At 39.1% G+C, this 23,270-nt stretch overlaps 1 protein-coding gene across 2 annotated transcripts; it reads right to left on the reverse strand.

Moving 5' to 3' along the window:
* Positions 1 to 463: 463 nt before the first annotated feature.
* On the reverse strand, positions 464 to 22,141 carry RPE65 (retinoid isomerohydrolase RPE65). 2 transcript variants are annotated; one of them, XM_054572714.1, is made up of 14 exons: positions 22,131 to 22,141; positions 20,944 to 21,026; positions 18,189 to 18,339; positions 16,265 to 16,372; positions 16,021 to 16,162; positions 12,414 to 12,561; positions 11,101 to 11,182; positions 10,739 to 10,871; positions 10,495 to 10,634; positions 9,704 to 9,833; positions 2,107 to 2,221; positions 1,914 to 2,008; positions 1,692 to 1,803; positions 464 to 615 (listed from the first exon to the last, which is right to left on the reverse strand). In XM_054572714.1, exons 1-14 carry the CDS (start codon positions 22,139 to 22,141, stop codon positions 464 to 466), a joined length of 1,602 nt encoding a protein of 533 aa, XP_054428689.1. The 2 variants fall into 2 exon arrangements, with proteins under 2 accessions (XP_054428689.1, XP_054428698.1); XM_054572723.1 differs by lacking the exon at positions 16,265 to 16,372.
* Between the last annotated feature and the right edge of the window lie 1,129 nt (positions 22,142 to 23,270).

Genomic DNA, 23,270 nt, shown 5'->3' on the forward strand with positions numbered 1-23,270 from the left:
TACTCTTAGATGACTATCCCTGGTTTGGTTTGACATTTAATAATAAAGCCTTTTATATGATATTGCCTTGAGTAGGAAAAGCTGCATTAAGATATAGATGACTCTGACTTTTAAATGTTAAAAAGTTAATTGGAGCAGAGAGATACCTACAATACACTTTTATAATAGGAATAAAAACAATTTAATAAATGTACATTCATTTTCTATTTGATTGCTAACTACATAAAGAGTTTTTTGGTTATGGTCTGTCTCACAGAGAAAGTCTGACTTTCTAAATATATACTTTATTTTAAAAGGAATTGCTTGCTCAGCTCTGTGCTTTCTGTAAAACATTGCTAAATAGTGTGCATCTGTAAGCTAAAACCACATAATACAGCAGGCTAAAACTGAACAGAATTTGATTGCAGACCTGACGGTGTTTTTCTTGGTTTTGTCATCAGAAACATATCTTGCTAGAATGTGCTTAGGATTTTTTGAACAGTCCATGAAAGGTGACAGGGATGTTAATCTCCACTTCAGCCCTGGCAACTTCACTCAAGTCCTTGGCATTCAGAATCAGGAGGTAAGCGGGCTTCTGTCCTGCTCCGGGACTCACCACCACACTCAGAACCACACCTGTTAATCAGAAGTAAATAAGGCAATGATGAATTTTTTTTTAAATGTCCAGGGACATACATTAAATGACATTGAAATAATATAGGAGGTATTACATTGACAAGTAAAAAAGAACATATGGCTTGATATTTTGATTTGACTCTTCAGCCACCCCACTGTGAGAGCATCCCAAAGGGTCTGTAAACACTTCATGTCCTCTACGCTCTAAGTACTAGGAAAGGAGTGACCATCTGTTTTGCCCACTGGCATCTCCTGGTAGCCTGCTACAATGACTAGAATGTGGAAGGTGTTCATTAAATTTGTACTGAGTGAATTGATCTGTGTTCATATCTGTAACATAAGAAATACCATTTGCTTTACCTACTGTGAAAAAAAACCTTGCAACAAATGCAAAATATGTCTACTAAAAGATTTTGACAACAGTACTCTATATTATTTCTATAATTTCTAAGACCTAGCTGGAAGTTTACCTTCTTCGAACAAAATGAGAACAAACCTTTTGCAGTTTGGACAGGGTGGGCTGTATGTGTAAATTCATATAGCACAAAATGGCTGCACAATTCTTTATTTTATCCATTTCTCTGTGGTTTTCCATAATTTAATCCCTGGTAATCAATAGTTAACTAAGACTGATGCTTTATAATTGAGTTGCTCTTGTATAGGCAGTGTCTCTGGTCCCAGTTTACTAAAAGAAATAAGCAAAACTAGAGCTACAAAGCCACAGTCTCATTCTCTTTGACCTGTTAGAATACTCAATTTCCCTCCTTAGAATTGTATTATTTTTCGTAAATGTATGTAAGTCAAGAAAAGCAAAAACTTAAGGCTTCATGCTGCTCTTTCCTTCTTCCCTCCTTCATTTAGAGCAAACACTGGATGGTGATTTAGCATTTCTTCCCCTAGTAATCGAGGGGACCTGACCACAAGATGAAACTTATTTTTAAATAAGTTCACATTCAGTAGTGTTAAGAATCATTTCTGAACATTAGGAAATAATTATGTGACTCCTCTCCCAGTGAATTAACTACATGAGCTCCAGTAGAAAGAGAACGTTCAGACCCATGTACTACTTTCATTACCATCATCTTCCTCCAAGGCATCTGGGTGAGGAACAAAGATGGGTTCCGATGGATATGAATCGGGCTCTTGCCATACCCAGTTTTCTTTTGTTTTGACATTCAGCTTACAGAGCTGTTTGTTAAGAAAGAAAAATCAACCAATCAATCAATCCATCAATTATGCTTTACTTGACTAGCATATGACAAAGTACTGTTTTAATACCAGTAAGATGGATTAATTACCCTATCTGGAACAAAGTGATTCAAGCCAAGTCCATATGCATAAGTATAAGGTTTCCCACCATACTTCTGGTAATTGATTTGAGGAAACTCAAATGCTACAAAACAAAGCACATGCTTAGGAAAACTCAGTTAATTTCTTTGAATGGAACATTTTGTTCTGTCTCATGCCAGGTTTTTCTCTCTACCATCTCACCTTGGCGAGGCCCTGAAAAAAGAACCTCAGGTTCCAGCCAGATGGTCTCATCACTGCACAGAATTGCAGTGGCAGTTGTGTTGGGGAGCGTGACTAAATTCTTGCCTGTGTCAGCCTAAGAAAGAGGATAACAGAAACCTTAGTGAGCAGGAAAGAAAAATTAGTAGCTGTAATTGCAGTCTCCCCAAGGTTCGTCTCCTGAGTTTTTTATTTCTTAAGTTAACATATAGGGAAGAGCAGCCAAAAACCCTAGAAGGGGGAGCCCAGGAACATGACTAGGAAAACCTTCTGGACCTGTGTCAGTGGGAAAGTCACATAACCTGTTAGGCCTTTAATCTTCTCTTCTGTGAAATGAGATTGTCCCCAAAGAAAAAGGCCTCTGAGCAAGGGCCTCTGGAAAACAATAAGAAAGTATTTTTCTATGGAACAACAGAGGCTTCAACCCCCTAGGAATCCATTTACAGTGTTCACCTTTATTATAGTTAGGGTATATCTTGACTTTATTTGAAAAATGTTATATAGTTATGCTGTTAAAAAGAAGAAAATAGAAAAACTACTGGACCAGATGTTTTCTAAGATCTCTGGTTCTCTGCTCCCACACCCACACGTGATTTTTCGGATGACTTATGAAAAAGGAATGGATACCATGAGCCCCCTCTCTAAGAACATATTCATTTAGTAATATCTGTATCAAATACATGAGTACATGTATTATGCTATACTCTATTCTAGGTATGTGGGATATTTCAGAGAATGTAGTCCCCTGTCCTCTTGAAGCTTACATTCCAGTTTGGGGGCATAAACAATAAATATAATTAATAGATAAAGCATACAATATGTCATAAGTATGGGGAGAGAAAATAGAGCAGAGTAAGGGGGATCAAAAGTGTGAAGTGTAGGTGAGTTGTAATTTTAGTAGGTGGTCAGGGTGAGCCTCATTGAAAAGGTGACATTTGAGAAAAAATTGTAGGAGATGGGGAAGTTAGCAATGTTCTGGCTGCTGTACTGAGACTTGGGAGGATGAGGGATGCAAAAGTAGATGCAGGGAAACCAGTTTGTTTTGTAGTAGTCTGGTCAAGTGAAAACACTGGTTCAAACTAGACTAGTAACACTGGAGCCAGTGAGAAGTGGAAGGTAGAGCCTAGAAGGGGTGTCTAACCTTTTGGCATCTCTGGGCCACACTGGAAGAAGAAGAGTTGTCTTGGGCCACAGATTAAATACATTGCGACATGTAATCACAGAAGAATCTCATATTGTTTTAAGTTAAATTTATAGTTTTGTGTTGGGCCACATTCATAGCCGTCCTGAGCCACCTGTGGCCTGCAGGCTGTGGGTTGGACACTGCTGGCCTAGAGGATTTCCTGATATATAGGATATGGGGTGGGAAGAGGAATGAAATTAACAGAAGAGTCAAGAATGACTCCAAGGTGTCTGGCCTGAGCAATTAAAGGGTGTCACGAAACAGATGGGGACTACTGAAAGTGGGGTAAACTTTTTGGTGGAGAAGAGAAGAAATTTAGGTTTGTCTTATTAAGATTTGATGTCTGATGGAAACATGGAGTTGGCAGTAGCATGTATGAACCCTGAGTTAAAAGGAAAGCTGAAAACATACATGTGGGCTGCTTTAAAGCATGGATCTTTACAAAAGGAGGAAATTTACAAATAAAAGATAAAACAAAAGGCTGAGTTCTGGTGCCTTCCAACATTAAATAAGAGGTCTACAAAAAGAGACTTGGGGGAGTAGCTGGTGGGAGCAAGAGGAATCAAGAGAAAAATTTTGTAAGAGGGCAAAATAATAGCGTGATTTAAGTGATCCAATGAAAAGAGGAGAAGAGTGATGATATAGCAAAGAGGGGGAGAACTGCTTGAGTGTGATATCCTTGAGTGGGTGAGCGAGGATAGGAACGACTAGTTCTGGATAAGACGATGGGTAATTCAGTCTGAGTACAGATGCTGGTGGGTGGGTAGATGTGGTGGCAGAAATCTACGTTCTTTTCTGATTTCTTTCATTTGTTTCAGTGAAATAGGAAACAGAGCCATCAGCTGAGAATGAGTGTGGAGGTGGGAGGTGTTAGAAGTTTGAAGAGAGGAGGGTGTGAAATATTTAACTAGGAGTGTGGGAGAATAAATGGAGTTGAGAAATGTAGTGGTAAGATGTGTGGTCATGTATTTAACAGACCAATTAATATGACTGTGTGTTTTCAACACTTAATTTCAGCCTCAGAGGTACAAGCATTAAGTGGGTTAAGGGTTTGATTTAACTAGACGTGTGTTTTTGACAAATGAGTTTGATAAAATTAGAAAAAGGCCCAAGAAATAAGGATCTATATACAAGGGTATCATTATAATTATTGACCATGGAATTTTACCTCAGTAGGGAGGGAAAGATAAGTACCCAATGGAATGAGGGATTGCAGGAAGGTAGGAGATCGAAGTTCCTGGTGAGAATTGCAGTAAAGCAAGTGATCTTGAAAGTGGTTGTGAGAATGTGTCAAGCATGAATTTAAGATCATGGATGAAGTACATGGAAGTTATAGATAATACCAATGTCAAAGGCATGAGTATAGGGAATGAGTGGCTGAGATAGAATGGAAGTTAGGATCAGTGGTAAAGGTCAAGGAAATGAAAACCCAGGTTGTTGAAAGAATCACCTCTGATGTATATCTTAAAACCACAGAGAGCCAGAAGTAGATCTGGAAAGTCTGACATTGAGCCAGAAGGGAGAGGGAGTGGCGGTTAATAGCTGACAACAATAATGAGAAATGTATATATGTATATGTGAACATACCACTTGGCTACACATTGAACTAAAATGAAATTAAAAATTGGGAGATTTTAAGGGTGGATGGAAGGAACAATGTTTGGGAAGCAACAGAGTAGAACAAAGAGGATACCTGCCCCAATTCTAGGCCCAGGAGTACAAGGGCCACAGAAGGAGAAACCGCCTCCTCTGGAAATTGCTGCTGAAGAGAACAGTGCCCTCGGGAGTCAGATTCTTATAAAAAGAAAGAGGGAGTAGGGGATATTTTGAGGAGAGGACGGTGATGTATTATGAATTAAAAGGGAATGGAGGAGGATTTTCAGGATAGAGAAGTGGATTTGAGGTGAGGAGTAAATAGAGGAATGGATTTCATGAGATTTTGTGAAAGGCACATGTTGGTGATGTTGGGAAGAAGAGAGTGGTGTGTGTATAAAGAAATATTTTTATATTCATACAGGAAGTTCAAATGCCTGAGTGTAATTATTATTTGTGTGATTGTAAGTTTAATTACTTCATTCTGTCATTATCCTATTATTAAATTAGGTTTTTAATGTAAGAGATATGTAACTCTTTAAAAAAACTATCTCTTGCTTTTCACTCTTCCCCCACTTTTTTTTTAAAGATGCATTTATCCTTTGACCCAGCAATCTCACATCTGAAAATATATCTGTACACCTATGAAATAGCACACACACACAGATATTCGTTGTGACATTATCTGGAACAGCCAAAGATTAGAAACAACTCTGTTGCTCGGGAGTGAGGGATGCTCACAAAAGTGATATTGTGCAGTTGAAAAAAACGAGACCTTCAGTGTATAATGTTAAATGAAAAAAATATGGAACAAAATGGTGGATACAGAAAGTTACTTTTGCATAGAGAATAGGAAATAATAATTATATATATTTATAGTTTTAGATGTGCATAAGCAAAGGAAAAGTAAAGACATTTAAAGTTATGCAAAGAAGTGGAGGAAAATGGAATGAAATGGGTGTTGATAAAGATTTTAGTGAAACCTCTTACTGTATGCCTTTTTATATTGTTTTGATTTTTGACCATTTGAGTACATCATTCAAAAATAATAAAGATGTATTTTAAAGCTATTACCATTATCTTAATCAGTAACTTAGAAGCTTTGGTCATCTTAGGCTCTTTCCTTTTCAGTCCTTCCCTCAATCTGTTTATTATCTTTCCTTCCCCTAATTTATGACCTATTTTTTCCCATTGTGAAATTTTAAAAGTGTAGACTCTGGTACCTGCTCCCCCATTCTCACAAATTGCTCACCTTTAATGCCATAAAACCTGGTTTCTGCCTCTCTCACCTTCTCCCTTGGAGATCACCACATCTGGAGTTTCGCCCTGAGTCTTTACCCTTTTCACCTTGTCTGTAGCAGTGGGTACCCCTGAGGCCCTCGTTTGAGCCTGTTCTTTTGGCATCACCCTCTCTTAGATGTAACGAGGGTTCTTTAGTGACTTTTTCCTCTTTCTTTTTCTGGCTCCTCTTTTTCTACCACTTTCTGTACCTGGATATTTCCCAAATTCTGTTCCTGACCATATTTTCTTTTCTGTCGGCATTCTCTGGCTACCAAATTTCTCACTTTTTAAATAAAGAAATTTATATACTTCTTTTAGAAAACTTATACTAAGATTTTTTTTTTCCTGCTAGCAGTCTCTTCTATTTGTTCTTATATCTGATCATCATTTTAATGCCCAAAACTATCAGCTCTTTTCTTCCAAACCTGTTTTGTGTAACAAGGACATACATTTACATAGGAAAGCCTACAAGACTTCTTTATGAAGATGTTGTTGATGCTGATTTTATTGTTCTTGCTGCTGATGATAATATTTATTTAATACTTACTATGTCCCAGGGACTATATTCAGTGATTGACATATATCACCATATTTATGATCACAATAACTCTTTAAGATTAATATAGATAAAGAAAAGGAAATTTGAAAGGATTAAAAGTCTGGGCCCAAAGTACACGGCTAGTGAGAGGCGGAGAAGAAAGCCCTAGCCAAGCCAGTGCCTGTTTGACTTGAGGTCAGGCTTCTTATCCATCATTCCCCCTTCCTCAGAGTCCTACAGTTTATATTTATCTTTCAACCTGCTCTGCCCATTGCATTCCCTATTTCCAAAGGTATCACTATTCTAGAAAGGTAGGCTTAACGGATCTCTATGGTCTTTTGCATGTCTAAGACTTTATTCATCTGCCATTCAATCAAATGCAAGATCCTTTTCATTCTACCTGTAGGGACTCTCATTTTTGTCTCTTTGTCTGTTCCCACTCTCATTTCATTTTCTCACCTGCGTGACTTTAATAGTCTCCCAGCCCAGGTTTCTATTTCTATCCTTTCTGCACTTCCACTACAACTTTTACACAACATAGCTTTATTTTAGAAAATCAAAGTATTAAAGCTACAAATGACCTTAGTTATTATTTTCTCCAATTTACTTAGGTTCCAGTGTAAGCAACTGCACTTTAAAGCAATTGAATAACTTGCTCAGGGAAGGTAGACATTTAGTAGTAGAGACAATTATAAAAAGTTAGTATGGTTGATACCCAGTCTACCAGCTCTGAATATTTTTTTTTCTGTTTAAAAACTTTCACCATCTCCCCATCACCTGCCAAATAAAGTACAAACTATTTTGCTTGTCCTTAAAGCCTTTGGAGATTACCAATCTACTTTTATATCCTTTATCCCCCATTTATTTCACTACTTTTGCTTATGTTATAACCAGTTAGATAGTAATTGGTTCCATCAGCTTTTCTGCCCCCTCCCACTTCTTTCTTCAACCTATTCTTCCTCTCTTCAACTGGTCTGCTTCAGTCCCAACTTTTCCACCAAAATGCAGCCAATGACTTTGGCGTGTGAATCTCCCCAAACAACTTGACTGCTTCATTCTCTAAATAACAAAAGCAATTAACCCATCCCTTACCGTACTCATCTTGTGCAGACATGTGTTATCATCACTGAATCACCATGCTGTTCCCTGCTACACTAGGTAAAGATTTCCATGAGAACTGAAAGTGTATCCTATTGATGCACCAACTGAAATGATTGGTACAATGTGGTGTTTTAATGGAACTTAGTATTGGAAGAAAGAGAAGGCAGGGTCTAGGATGATATTAGACATTTTTCATCATCACTGAAGTTCCCCATTCTATAATTGGGTGGGTTTTCTTCAGGCAATGATGACTACACATTTAGAAAAATCCTTTTTCTTCTTTTTGGAATGTGGAAAGAGTGATATTTGGAGAATGATATGTGGATAGAGAGGAAGAGATAAGGGGAAGATAAGAGTGCTTGCCAGCTGCCTAGTGAGCGTTTATGCTGGGATGGCCACTGGTTACCTTAAACTCAATATGTATAAAATAAATCACTCTTTTTCCTGTAACACAGATCCTCCTACACCTACATGTCCAATTAGCTAATGGCACCATCAGCCACTCAACTGCTCAAGGCAGAAATCAGGAAGTTGTCTTCAACTCCTTCTTCTTCCCCTAAGCCCTCTCATGCAATTAGCCACCAACTCCTGATGGCTTTACTTCCTAAATATTTCTCAACATTGCACCTTCCATTATCTCTCAGTTCCCATTTTCTTCACATAGATATTTATCCTCTTTTATTAGCCCCATTGCATAAATCCTCTAACAGAGCTTTTAGCTTGCTCCACCTTGCGAACTGTTCTCTACGGTGCTACTAGAGTGACCTTTCTAAAACAAAGATTATGTCACCCCCTCCCCCAACACACTTTAAAGCTTCAGTGGCTTCCTATCATTTATATACTACCCAAAGGCTATAAAGCCCCATACCATAGCACTCCAACCTATCTTTCTAGTCCCTCTGCCCAATGTACATCTCCCCTATGCTCTGAATGAACCTAGCAACTACTTCACATTTCCATATGAAGTTTTGTTTTTTAAAAAAAACTTCCTGTCTCTGTAGAAGCTTTTTCACCTGTAATGTCCCACTATAACCCCCCCCCACCTCCCCCACCAATCTTCATCGAGTTTACAAGCTTGCCTAAGAGCTGCAGTGTCTGATTCTAAATTCAGCCGTTTTCCACCATATCTGATCTAAGCCTTGAATATAATGCTTTACATTACTTGTAGCTATACTCCTTTTAAAAGTATACTACTTATGAAAGTATATTACTTTGTGTATATATTCATATATACATAAATGAGAGTGTACATTCATGTATTGATTGTGAAAATTATATGTTGTTTTTTTTTTTTTTGGCTGGCATTTACATCACACTAAAAATTCTTGATGTTACTCTGCTAGCCTAAAAAGATCATCTCTAATTAAAGAGAAGAAAAAGTAGAAAAAAAGATGACAGTGTAAAGCTATTAATAATTTTTATCCTCTAGTAATATTTTTAGAAGATTTGTAGAAAGTCAAAATAATGGACTGATTTCTCTACAAGGGTACTTTTTGATGTTATATCTCTCTAGAATTTCAAATCATTTAAATTAAATTATTTATATTATTGACAAAATTTCCTGGGCATAAGTGGTCTGTACTGTTCACTGAGAAAGTGTATTTTAAAAAGAACTTGTAAATGAAATGGTAAGAGATTTAAACAGATCATAAATCTGGTTTTCACTCTAGCTCTGCTGCAGTGGGCTTTTGCTAAGTCCTACCACTCTTCTGAGCTTCAGTTTTCTCATTTGTAAAATGAGAGGAGTTGGATTAGTTTATTTTTAAAGTTCCTTTCAGCTCTGAAATGTCAGGACTCTATGTACGAAGATAAAGCAGGAGAATAAATCCTGGGGGAGATGAAATATTCTGGTTATATCTGAAATCTGTGTAGAGGATGGTTACCTTGTCAATATTCAAAGGCAGTACATATCGCCTAACTTCAGGCTGGGGAGCCTTTCTAGCATTTTTCTTCACCTCTTCCCAGTTCTCACGTAAATTGGCTAAATATAGGTAGTTATAAACAAATTCAAACCTGCAAAAATGAGAGGTCAAACATGTGCACACATAATTACAAATAATTTTAGAGAGATGATACAAGCTATTTAAAAGCAAAACTGCCTGCCTGTTCTTCATTCCCCAACCAAGAAACTGCTAATGACCCAGGTATATTAAAGCCATTTCCTTCTGCCCACAATGGATAAAAAAATAAACACACAAACAAATAAAACTTGCCTCATGGATATATTTAAATAACAGCAGCCTCTAATACTCAATTACTATTTTGTCTGTGTCTTCAGGGGCCGCTGTCCTTAGTAATCTGGCTAATTTGAAGAAAGCAGGCTTCTTTTTCCCAAACCCAGAGTGGATGGAGCCCAAGGACCCCCAAGGAATCTTGTCAAGTTAAGCAAAGTTGATTTTAACTTCACGCATCAGGTCCTGGAACCTTATCTTTCTAGGTCTGGTTCATGAACTTGATCAGTTTTTAATTATTAATCATGGTTTTGATGTTCACTTTGTGTTTCTCATTACCTAAACTCTCTACAGCTTTTTCAATGATATCTTGTGACTGAAGCATACTTCTTGCACTTTAGAATATAATTCAGGTTAAATATGGAGAGCAGCATCTCTGAAAAAGGCCCTTCACTTCCAGGAGCAACTAAGAGGTGTAACATTTATCTACTGTCTTTTCTTACCCTTTCCAGCAACAGAGATCCACGATCAGAAACTCATTGTCTTCATAGGTATTGATGTGATGGAAAAGGTTAAAAGAAGATGTCCTGTATTTGTTATTGAGATACTTTCTTCTTTTTTTGTCAGCAATATGAAGCCAGACCTTGAAAATGAGAAAACTATTTTGATGCATTTAAAGAGGAAAGAGCGTGCATGATGAAACCTACCTTCCTCAGGACAAACCCGACAAATAAATGTAAGACTTACCCCCATGGTTTCATTGGACTCAAAACAATCCATGTAGTTGGTTCCCCAAAGACTCCATGAAGAAAGGAACTTGAACAGGTTAATTTTGACAGGTGTCTCCACAAAAACAATGTAGTTTGGAGTCAAACCAAAACTGTTCAGAAACACATATGGGCTTGTAAATAGATCAGGCATATTCTCAAACCGCAAAGAAATGTATATACATGAAGTATGCTCTGTTACATGAATCAACAGTGCCTACGTGAAATTAATTGCATTTAAATTTAGGTTTCTGCAAGAGGCTGATCAGTATTGATACCAAAGGCAGGCAAATCTTTAAAATTAAGTTTTCCTGAAGATTCATAATAGGCCTTCCAAATTACCTATGGACGTAAGATGGCTTGAATCGGTCACTGCAGGGGAATTGTACGACAACCTCTGACTTGCTTATCGGATCTTCCTTGTCTGAAATAAAGTGGTTTTAAAAGGCTTTGGAACAGCCTTTAAATTTTTTTTTATTGATTATTATTTTTTAATACAAAGCACATAGAACAGCTTATGCAAGCAAAGGCATACATTTTCAGATCTTGATTTCTCAGAGCTTATGTTCATTTTCTTGGTCATTGGCATTTCTTAGTGAAGTTTCATGTAAAGCTGCAATCACTCAGGAGAATTCCAATAGCAGCTTTGGGAAAGTGCGCTCTAATAGCGCTGTGGCAGGCGGAGCACAGTGGAGTCACATCTTACTCCTGGAGGTGGGTTTTTAGGGGACTAAGGCAAAACTTGAGTATGGCCACAATACCTTTCACAAATCTCTTAAATTGCCAACAGAGAATAGTGTATGTGGGTTTGTGCCATTAGCCCCGCTCAGTAATTTTTATGCACGTTAATGTTCATTTACTACTAAGTCACTAGTCTTCAAAACCTTAGGGTGTATCAAAATCACATAAAGAGCTTCTTGAACTCCTGATTGTGGGCACACTCCCAGGACTACTCATTCAGTTGGCTTTGAGTGGAGCTCAAGATTCATATTTCTAACAGGTTCCCAGGTGATGTTGCTGGTGGGACTACACTTCGAGAACTAAACTGAGCAATACTAAACAAAAATCTATATATATTCAAATAATTCTGTCATCAAGATAGTTATCAAATATCTGGCAATGAATGGAGAATGAATGTAACCTTCTAAAGAGTATCTCTCTTCTGTTCCAATATTCTTTACCATACTGTAGCATTAATATGAATTAATAGATTTGTTTGTTGTTTTGTGAATCAAACATACACAAAATACTTAGTACACGATCATATGTGTGTATGTGCTGCCATGCATATGCATATGTTTGAATAAAAGTTTAATTTTGCCTGGATCATGAATGAACACTCAATAAATGTTTGCTACTTTTGATTCTAAATCTTATATGACCAAATCCAATCATATACCATGTATTTGAAACATTGTAGAAATGGAACTTGGCCTCTTGCTTTCTGTATTTTCAAGTTGTCATTTCCTGCTGTCGTGCCCTTGGTCATTGGTAGGGCTGGGGTGAGGGCCACTGTCCCGAAACCTGAGAGTAATTTAACTGTGTATGTTGTGCTATCCTGATATTCTGATCTGGCACCCTGTATTTCCAGTAACCTTCCTGTATCTATGCAATGTAGATACTTGTTTTAGGAAAAGTCAAATTAGTAAACTAACCTGCTTGTAATGGAGGTATCTTTATAATATTGTAAGCAATCGAAAAATTTTTCCCAAAGCAATTGCCAATGTTATAAACAGTTCCATCACTTTCAATGTGGGGGTGAGCTGTGGCCCCATTGACAGACACATAGTTGCAAAGATCAACCTATGGAAGGAGAGCGACTGTCATCTTTGGTAAGAGAAAGATAATGTCACACCTTTGGTCTCTGGTTTTGACCTCACCATTACTGCTTATACCCTCACTTGGAGTGCACTTTCTCTTTCTTTTTGTCCCTCTGGGCCCTACCCTTTTTGAAGCCTGCCTGAATTCCCATCTTCAGTGCAGAGCTCTCATCTGACCTCCATGCCTCTGAAACCTTGGAGTTTTCCCTGACTGTGCCCTTTAATCGATGAATGCGATGCACTGCTCTGGTTAGTTATTTTCCTTTTGTACATGCAGGTTGTCCCCAAACATTGATAAATTTGAATCATAGGACTTCATTATATTCCCCTACATTATGTTAGATAAATTGTATGAAATCGCTAATATTTAATAATCTTAATTTTATAAAAATAGCAGTCTTGTGTGATACAACCTGAAAATCAAATCCAGGGTCTTGCACAGAGAATGAAACTGGAATTGTAAGGAATCCCAGGATTCATCTAGTATAGAAAGTCTTAACCTAAATAGATTTCAGGGAACCATGAACCTCCTGGAATTAAATGCAAATATTTTTGGAGAAAGGATTTAGCCCTTTAATTCAATTTGGAGTCTCATAAAAAATTCAGGAACCGCAAATCTAGCTCAAAACTCTTGGTTTACAGACGGAGAGATTGAGGTCCCAGCGAGGTCAAATGACTTTTCAAGGACACAGAGCTATATGTTGGCAAAATCAGTGCTAGAATGTTCTGCCTGGGACCTGCTTAGTAAACATTTATTGAATGAATAATTGATGGAGTGTATATTTGTCTAACCAAATTTTTTTCTATTTGTTTAGAAGAATATCTTTCAAAGCATAGAGAGTTTTTAACATCTTTACTTCAGTAATAGCTGAGACATTTGTTCATTCATTCAGTCAGTCAGTCAGTCATCAAGTACTAACTGAGCTTCCATTGTATGCCAGGTACTGTGCCAGGGACTAGAAAGGGAGACAGTCCTGGCATTCAAGAACTTCAGTCCAGACTTGTGCTGACTAACATTGTAGCCTCATGTAGCAATTTAAATATAAATTAATTATAAGTAGATAAAACTTCAAATTCAGTTCCTATGTAACATTAGCCACATTTCAAGTGCACAGCAGCACTTGGACAATGCAGACATAAAACACTACTGTCATCGTATAAAGTTCTATTTGACAGCACTGTGGAAGACAATAAGATGGTATATATAGATGCTGTTAGTGAATGATGGTATCTGTAGAGAAAGACCAGCTAACCCAGACTGGGAGGTTAGGGAGGACTTCCCAAGGGTGATTACTCCAACTAATGCTTGAAAGATGAATTAAAGTTATTCATCTAAAGAAGAATGACACCATGTCCCAGGGAGTGGAAACCCTAATGTGCAGGCCCAGAGTTGTAAAATAGCGTGCTGTTTGGGAATTCCTAGTCATCAACGTGGCAGCCATGAAAGGCATGCATAGAGAAGGGAACAGCAGAATAAGGACGGGCCAGGCATGAAGGCCCTGGTTTGGACTTTATAGTGGGAACTATGGGTGCCCTAGAGGGAGCAACACATTCATGCTTGCATTTTAGAAAAGTTGCTTCTACTGAAGTAAGGAAGTTAGTTTTAAGAAATCAGGCAGGAAGCAAAGGCACTAATTAAGAAGTTGTCTGAGTAATAGTAAACAAAACAAAATTAAGTTTTAAAAACTATGTTTTTCCATGAAATCAGGGTACAATGCTGTTCACAATGGAACCTAATCCTTAACAAAGTCTATTCTGGAGCCATATCATGAAGTTTATATTTCCAATTAAATCACATGGTAGTTGGAATACAGATTCACTATCAGAGTCCCCTTCATTTCTTCACTAGATGATCTACACACATACTTACATGTGGTTACAAACATAAATCAAAAATGAAGAGCAATTGAGAGTATGTTAAGCCTTAGTAAAGTCTGTTGAGAGTATAAATCAGCTTGTGACATTGAGACCCCGTGTTGGAACTATTTTTCCTTTCTATTTCTACTACAACTAAATTTCTGGTCTTGAATTCCACCTAACTGGTCTCTTAGCTTGCTTATCTATAGTGCCCTCCCATACAGCTTAACCATGGCAGACTGAATATCCTATAGCACAGACAGCTCTGCTTATATCCCTTCTCTGAGCAAAAGCTTTCAGTACCTTCCACTTAACTAAACGACTTATTCCAAATTTTTGTCCATTATTCAAACATGTAATTTCATCCTGCCCTGCCTCCCACTATTCCCCTTGACATTGCGTGCGCCAGATCACTGGCTCTCAACTGGGAGTGACATTGCCCCTTAGGGGGAGGGTTGGAAATGTTGGGAACACTTTGGGTTTACATAACGATTCAGGACAAGACTGGTACTTAGTGGATGGGACCAGGGACGCCCGTGCAATGTGTGGGGCAGTCCTGCCCAATGCTACTAGCTCCCCCATTGAGACATTCTGCCAGTCTGGCCAAAGAAATGATTCTTAGTTTCCATGAACATATCCTTTATTTTCCTTCCTCTCACCCTTTGATTATGCTATTCCCTTTACCTGAAATATCGTTTCTCCAAATTCATTGAAGTTGTTCCTCTCCTTTAACTTCTAACTCAAATGCAAGTTTTTTTGATCTTCCTTGATCTGTGCCACCTTACAGTCCCTATCTATGGTCAGAAGTAACCTCTTTCTTCTCTGTGCTTTCATGGAAGATTTTCCTTCTCCTAAAGGACTCATCTCATTGTGTGTCCTATTAGAGCTATGTTGTGCATTTGTTTGATTTCTCCATTCAGATGTTAAGCTTTCTGAGGACTAGAACAATGCCTTCAAATAGTTACATCTTAATAAATATTGGTTGATTATGTGGGTTTATGTTATTGAGTGCTGCATTAAGATTGTGAGTTGTCAGCAAAATTTGTCACTTTCTAATATTGCTAATATTTTTCTCTATGCTATTTTATTTAAAATATAACTTTATTTCTAATAAGTATCTGCAAGGGGCAAATTGGTGCAACATACTTGCCTGGAATCATGAATAGCAGGGTTTTCAATATTAATAGCTATAATTTTTTTGAACAGCCAATGTTGTACAGGGTCCATGCTAGCTTATAAAAGCCAGTAAGGGCAGGGACCATATTGTTTTACATATTGATGTATCCTTTGTACCCAACATAAGTTCTGGTACATGTTGGGGACTCAAAAATATATGTTACAAATGAATGAATACACATGTTAGGCATTTTATAAGGTTTTCTTTTAATCCATATAATAAGTGTTTAAAATTTCATTGAAGGAGAAACAGAGTTTGCCCTATGTCACATTTCTAGTAGTTGATGACAAAGCAAGGATTTGAAAATCTGTCTAGCTCTCGTGTTCTGTCTGCCAAATTGCACAGTTGATTACTTCTAAGTTGCAATTCTAAATTCTTAAGCAATGTTGCCTGAGCACAGTATCCTACCTGCTTAATAGTCTCCAAAGTCTCGGGATTAATCTTTGTGATGAAGTTGGTCTCTGTGCAGGCATAATAATCTTCCCCCACTGGGTAGACATTAACAAGGGCATTGTCAGTAATCTCTACTCCTCGAAAGTAAGAAAAAAACCTGCAGAAGCAAATGTATTTTTAGTGCAGTAACATACAAACCATAAGATAAAAGGAGCTAATGCAAAGTATCTTTAACAACATGCAGCTGGGTTTCAGTGACCTGGAAAATATATTCTTGCAGGGATCTGGGAAAGCACAGGTGCCAAATTCCGTTACGACAATCCTTTTCTCCGTCATTGCCCGTACGTAAGCATCAGTGCGGATGAACCTGAAGGACATGAAGACATAGGAAAGGGTCATAGACAGGGGCAATCAGTGTAGTCCTTGTGGAGCTAAGAATGGTCGTTCTGGTGCCCTTATTGAATCAGAATCATAAATCCACAACATAAAGAATGAAGAATATTGTCAGGTCACTTTCTCCTGGTGACCAAGGGAGGGACAATGTGCCATGAGCTTAAATTTATATAAATCCCACAGTGACAGATGAAGAACTCAAGGCTCAGAGTAGTTAAGTGATTGGCATTTGTGGCCAAGCTGGGTTACAGCTCAAGTTGGCCAGAGTTGGAAAACATGCATTTTCCGTATCATACCATGCAGTCCCCATGGTAGCTGATATAGGACATATGACTTCCTGTGGCCTGTAACCTACCATCCTAAACTGAGAGGGGATTATAGGACATAGTATGCTGAATTATATTCCTTTCGATCTCCCTCATGCCTCTCTTGTGTTTTTCTTCAATTTTAAAATTTATTTTGCTACCTTGAGAAGTAGGTGTTCTTCAGTCCGGTCTCCTGCACCCGCAGACCTCCTTACCCATATCCCAGACGAGATGGCATACATGGCCTAGGGTTTCTCATGAGGAGAGCCAGTTAAAATCTGATTTTTACCTTTCCTCCAACCCACATAATAATTTCATAGATATAAAATTTCATAGATTAAGAAATAAAGTCATGAAGATGAAAAAATGAAACCAAGATCTTTAGAAGGCATAAGAAAGCTTTGTCTGACCTTCAAAACATGCTTTTTCATAGCTAATTTTTTGCTTCACATGTTCTTTTTCTCTTTTATCATCCAAATCATTGTGACTATTTTAAGCCTCTGTTTACTCTTCCTTTTGATGTCTTTTTCAAATGCCTGACATCTGTGGTGATCAACAAAGCCACCATTGGGCCAGAATATTAAAGCAAAAGACAAATTTTTACTGTGTATTAATAGGTGCTTTCTAGAGTTATGGCTTAGGTCAGTGATGTTTAACCTCTTTCATCTCACGGCACACATAAACTGATTATTAAAGTTCTGCAGCACACCAAAAGCATATTATATTTTCTGCCAATCTGACAAAAAAAAATAAGTATAATTTTGATTCAGTCAAAATTGTGTTGGCTGTCATCATTTCAATCTGACAATCTAAGGGATAAAAGGTCAATGCCCCTGACTAAAAAGTCAGGTATTGAATGTTTTAAAAATTCTTGTGGCACACTGATTGAAAAATCTCTGGCTTAGGCCTTCAAGCCTTTTAGCAACAATCTCCTATTTTTAGGAAACTTCTCTTTCTTGTTTCATTATCACATATTTGGTCCTTAGCTCTGTTTTGGCACTCCTCTCTCCTTCCCTGTGGCCTTTTTTTTTTAAAAAAATAAAAAAGGAAGTAGTCAAGAGACTCGAAGATCTAGTAACATAACAATAACTGTAATAATATTGTTACTGAATATTTTCCATGTGCTAGGCCTGTGTTCTTATTTACTCCTTATTATGAACCAGGAAGTAGATTCTATTATATCTCATTTAAGAGGTGACAAAACCGAGAATTAGATATCAATAGTAACATGTTACCAAAGGTTGCCAAAGGTATCTGGTGGATACAGGATTTGAAGCCAAGCATGTTGGACCCCAAAGGCCTAGCAAGTCCTTAGTTTCTCCTTTATCCCATAGCACAGTTCCTGGGTGTCCATGGAGATGCACTTGCCCAAGTGGATTGAGAGGGGACTAGAAGTCCTCTCTTGGGTTCAGAAGGTTGAAAGCCCATAGGAGGAGCTGGACTAGGTCCCATCCCTAGCAGGGGGAGTGGGGCCTAGTGCTTTACCTTCTATGGTATGTGACATGTCCTTCTTTAAAGTCAAACTTGTGCAGGAGAGCTTGCCCGTCAAACAGATGGTAAAATGGCTCAGATCCAACTTCAAAGAGTCCTGGCCCACATCGAAGGAGACTGCCTGCGAGCCACAGGGGGATCCTGCCTGTGATGAATGGGAGACACAGAACGTTGCTTCTTTCTCCTGCCCTAGGCTGGGCTGTCCCTGGTCAGGCACAGTGATGATGTCAGCAGCCTGAATGGGCACCCTCTTCTTTAAAAGCCCTGCGGTGATTTTTATTCCCAGCTCTCATGCTGGGCAGCACTTAGGCAATGCCTGCTGGGCAATGCTCTTTTCTTTAGGAGACTAAGTAAGAGAAAATGTGGCAATGCCTCAAAGGCTGGATGCAGGGTTGGAAGGAGACAGGGAAAAGTATCATGAGGGGAACGGGATTCTCTCCCTAACAGATTTCCCCAGATACCAATACATTTGCCAATTTCTAACATCCCACTTTTAAGAAGAATTTCAAATATCTTGATATAATTTGATACAATAGGGGTAGAAAGGATGGATTAAGAAGAGGGATCAAGGCACCAAAAAATGACAGGTCTATAGAAAAATCATTTAAATGCACCAAAGAGAATATTGGCCTTTTAAAATCTAGAACTATATTCCTTTGAGGGCATGTACCACTGTCCAGGTGAAGTCAACCTTCTGTAGCAGAAAGTGAACAGGGTGGGGTGTTAGGGATTCTGGTCCAGGATTTTCATGTATCTTCTCCAGGCCTCAGTCTGCAAAATGGGGGGCACACAAGAAAGACCTTAAGACCTTTCAGTTTAAGCAACTACATTTGTGCCCTTTTGTCCTTTGAAAATTCAGTGTTTAGCAGTGTTTGCTTAATCCTTACCAATGTTTCTATCTTTTTTTAAAAAACAAAAGGATTATTTTTTATAGCTCAATTTTAGCAACCTACTTGATAAAGATTTTACATGACTGATAAAATCTTTAAGAAGGCAAGACTTTACTAAAAGGCAGAGCATTAATTTAATGGTTAGAACCTATATTGTTAGCAGCAGAATCTAGTTAGCATTTGGCTCATCCCTTCTGTTTTCCAGAAGAGGAAACTTGGGGAAAGAGATGAAGGAGGCTCTGGATCTGAGGGTCTCTGCTCAGGTGCCAGCTGTGGTAGAGGGTGGACTCTGTCCCTCACAGTACCCTCCGGGTCATCACAGATGGGGAAATAAAATAAGTCATTCCAGACGCTTTTCTCTCGGTCTGCAAGAGGAAAAGGGTGGCACTTCCCTTGAGTGGAGAAGGCCCCTAGCCCTTCTCTTGAAGAGGCTTTTATTGAGAACCACAAGGTATGAATGGAAAGTTCATCAATTAATGTCAAAAGGCTATGTTTACAGAAAACAAATAGAGATCATGGATAACAATGGAAGGAACACAAGAGATTTGCCTCAGGTTGGGGTGGTGGCCACTCAGCTCTGAAACTGATCACTTCCAAGCTCAACACCAAACATCAGTACTCATTAACTCAAAGGCATTCTTAGCAAAGTAAAATTCTTAGGATTTAATGCATTCCTTTTCTAGGCCTAATTATCCCCAGGAACCGCCCGATCCAGTTTAGGGCTGTACCTGCCTTTAGTATTGTTTCAAGCCCGAGCCAGGTGGATGGGGCAGAGCCTCCCAAGGATAAGGAGACTTCTTCCAGATAGAATGAGGACTCCAGCCATATCAAAGCTGAGGGTTGAGGGTCTTTTTCCCCTTCCTCCAAGTCCTCCAAGTCCTCCAAGTCCTTCCCTAATAGCCTCTATGCAACTGTGCCTATCTTAGGCTGCCCTTGCCATAGAGAGGTCTTAACTCGTCATTGACTAACCAGCCATCCTCTGGGGCCAAGCAGGGTGATGCAAGGCACAAGTTTTGTCTCCTAAGTGGCCTATTTTCCCAAGGCTTCCCTGCTCAGTTTCACTTGGGGCTCTCTCGCCTGTCCATGAGGTTGCGGTCCCTGAAACCAGGCAGGACAATTCCCAACAAAGAGATTCACCCAGTTTCTCACACCAAGCCTTGGTCCTTCCCTTAACACCATGTCTACGCTGGGTTGCTCTACGGGTTATATGATATCTTTGGATAATGATAATACTTGTCCTAATTACTACTTGTTGATCACTCTATTTCAAAACTCTGTTTCTTTCTATTTATGCCATCTCATTTCATTTTTACAATATCCCTATGAGGTAAAATTTGTTCTTTCATAGGTGAAGGAATTTAGGCTCAGAAAATTCAAGTAACCTGTAGGATTCACAGCTACTAAAATGCTAGAGCTGCCGTTAGCACCCACATTTGCCCAACTCCAGAACCAAGACTCTTCCAATATAATGGACATAAAACCTACCACCCTTTAATGTAATATTTCCAGATGCTTGTCACCAGGCCCTCATTCATCCACATACTGACAGAACAGACATTTATAGGGCCTTTACTATGTACCAGACACGGAGCTGGCATGGCATGGACAGTTTAAACATGACAAAGTTAGAGCCCTAGTCCTCAAGGAATTCCAGACGGGTAACACTTTTCTACATTAGAGACATAAAGAAAAGGTAAATGACAGAAAATGAGTTCTGGTTATAGACATCCTGGGCCTCCAGATTACCTTCTGTAGCCATTAGGGGAGCCAGTAAGGAGAGGTGCCAATGAATAAAAAGAAAGAAAGAAGAGAGACCTCGACGGCAAAAAGAGAATACCTGCAAGACTGGTGAGACTGACCTGTAACGTGAGCTGTGAGTGGAGAGGAGAGTTCCTCCACAGTTTCGAACAGTTTCTTGTAACCACCAGCAGGGTGCTCCACTCTGAAATGTGGAATAATGAGGAGGAAGCCTATGTTATACTCCAAGAAGTCCAGGAAGGCAGCGGCAGAGTCCCAGGATGAAAGGTGCTCTCTGGCTCAAGGCCAGCATATGCTACCATTCCAGCTTCTGCTAAGGAGGCACATGGTGCTTGGGGAAATAGAAACATACTCAAGTTTGTAATAGGGGCCCAGGTCAATGCTCTTTCTTTAATGTTTGGGGAAATGACCTCCCTTTTAATGTCACAGTGGACTTAGTCTTGCCATTTGCAGTTTTCCCATATTTCTGAAGATAAATTAACTAAACCTGCTGTTAACACTTCTCTTCCTAACAGAGTCCTTCCCATGGGATTGCGCTGCCCTGCTGATACTCCCCACTTACTGCATCTTGGTTCTCTTGCCTCACAGACAGTCTCATTTCCTTCTCTCCTGAGGTTGGAGAATACGGCTTTTTGGGCCAGTATCTCATCCTTTGCTCTTCACGCATATTTTTCCCGCATCCCTTGCTGTTATCTCAGGTCCTCATCAATCCCCAAGAGCTACAGTATTTTTTAAAATTAGTTTTATATTTTGCTTATTTTCTTTCTCCTCACTTTGGCTCCATTTTATAACTTCTTAGAGTGGGCGTTCTGACCAAACTCCTTAATTATGATAGTTATCTTTTATTAAGCACTTACTACATGCCACACACCATAAAAAACAACTGCGCATGTTATGAGCTCATTTAATTCTCATAACACAATGGGGTAAGTACTATTGGTATACTCAGTTTATGTATGGAAAACCCTTGACTTTAAAATATTAACTAATTTTTCTTAAATCACATAGCTAGGAAATGGTTGGGCGAGAAGTGGAACCCAGGTCTGCCTTATTGAAATCCTCATGCTCACAGCTGCTTCCACGGGCCATTCTAAGTCACAGAGACCCACCTGTAATTTATACTTGAGTTCTGGGTATTTACTTTAATATATAAATAGGAGGAAATGGCCTCACCAAAACTCATGGCCTTCCCTAAACAGGCCATCAGTCCTCTTCGGAAGCTCTTGAAATGGTCCATTTACCCTCAACCCACTAAGATATTTAAAAGAAATCTCCCAGCGATACTTACTGGATGGACATTTTCTCTCAGCAGAGGATCGAGAGTTCTGGCACCAGCTGCAGAATGAGGAAGCAGGGCCCTTTATATGCCTTCTAAATCCTCCAAAAAGGAGTAATGGCTCTGAGAACCCTTTCACACCCCCTTTGCTGAGGGAAGAGAACAGAAGTGGCTTTCAGCACTCACATCCTCCTGGTGCTTGAGCATTATTTGGGCTTGCCGTTCCCATAACAGTTTTTTGGGCTATTTTCCAGAGACCTCAATCCTTCCCAAAGAGGAGGAGAAGTGGATTAGAAAGAAAGGAGCTGTGTGGCAGTGGTCAGCATCAGGCCTGAGCTGATCCAGGTCACCCCAGCAGACCTTGGCTCTGTCCTCCGGTTTTCAGCTCCCCTGATCCTCTCTGTGCTCTCACCTGCACCCTCATTCATTTATCCATTCCCTTACTTTTAAAAAATATCTATTATACATTGTGTATGGACCAGAGATGGGCACAGTCCCTATTTTCACAGATCTTGTAACTCTTCAAGGGTAACAGAAAACTAATAAACTATTCAAGAAAATTGTGTAAGTGCTATGGTTGGAGAAATGTGGAGTGTAACGGAAGCACATTGGGGCACCTGTAACCCTCTCTGGTCACCTATTGACCCCATTCAGTGCCTGCCCAGTTCTAACCAGGCTGAGGACTATAGCTATGTCCTTTAGATTTGCTGAGGATAAAATGCTTTTCATATCCTGGCTTGACACTAATGCTTCACCTCACCTTCCTGGCCATTTGCATGTCTTCTGCACTCAGAGAGTATATAGTACACAACACTATTTCATGTATATGTCCACACTTCTTTATTAGACCTGAATTGTTTGCCAGCACAGACATGGTACTTCCCAAAGAATCCCCAGAAACAAACAAGATATTTACTATACCAGCTGACAACTTTAAGAGTTTCTGAGAAACTCATTAACCATTTTAAAATTGATAAATGGTTATGGCTACCTTCCCTAGGACAAAACTGTATAACAATTAATTTGGAAACTCCTCAAAATAGAAGATGGAACTTCCTCAGGCTGCCTTGTAGTGAGGGTGCAGGCATGTGACCTGAGCTCCACCAATCAGAGACCAGGTTAGTGATCTCAGCAGTAGCCTCAGAGCCCACT

This window comes from Pteronotus mesoamericanus, unplaced genomic scaffold (genome assembly GCF_021234165.1).
Source record: "Pteronotus mesoamericanus isolate MK-2021 breed Mesoamerican mustached bat unplaced genomic scaffold, CSHL_Meso_final contig_105, whole genome shotgun sequence".
Lineage (NCBI taxonomy): Eukaryota > Metazoa > Chordata > Mammalia > Chiroptera > Mormoopidae > Pteronotus > Pteronotus mesoamericanus.

Excerpts from the sequence above, each read along its gene's own strand:
- RPE65 (XM_054572714.1), bottom strand. Across the intron at positions 18,340-20,943 it reads ACTCACAGCTCACGTTACAG|GCAGGATCCCCCTGTGGCTC; the intron begins GTCAGTCTCACC and ends CATTCATCACAG. Across the intron at positions 11,183-12,413 it reads GATACCTCCATTACAAGCAG|ACAAGGAAGATCCGATAAGC; the intron begins GTTAGTTTACTA and ends ACTTTATTTCAG.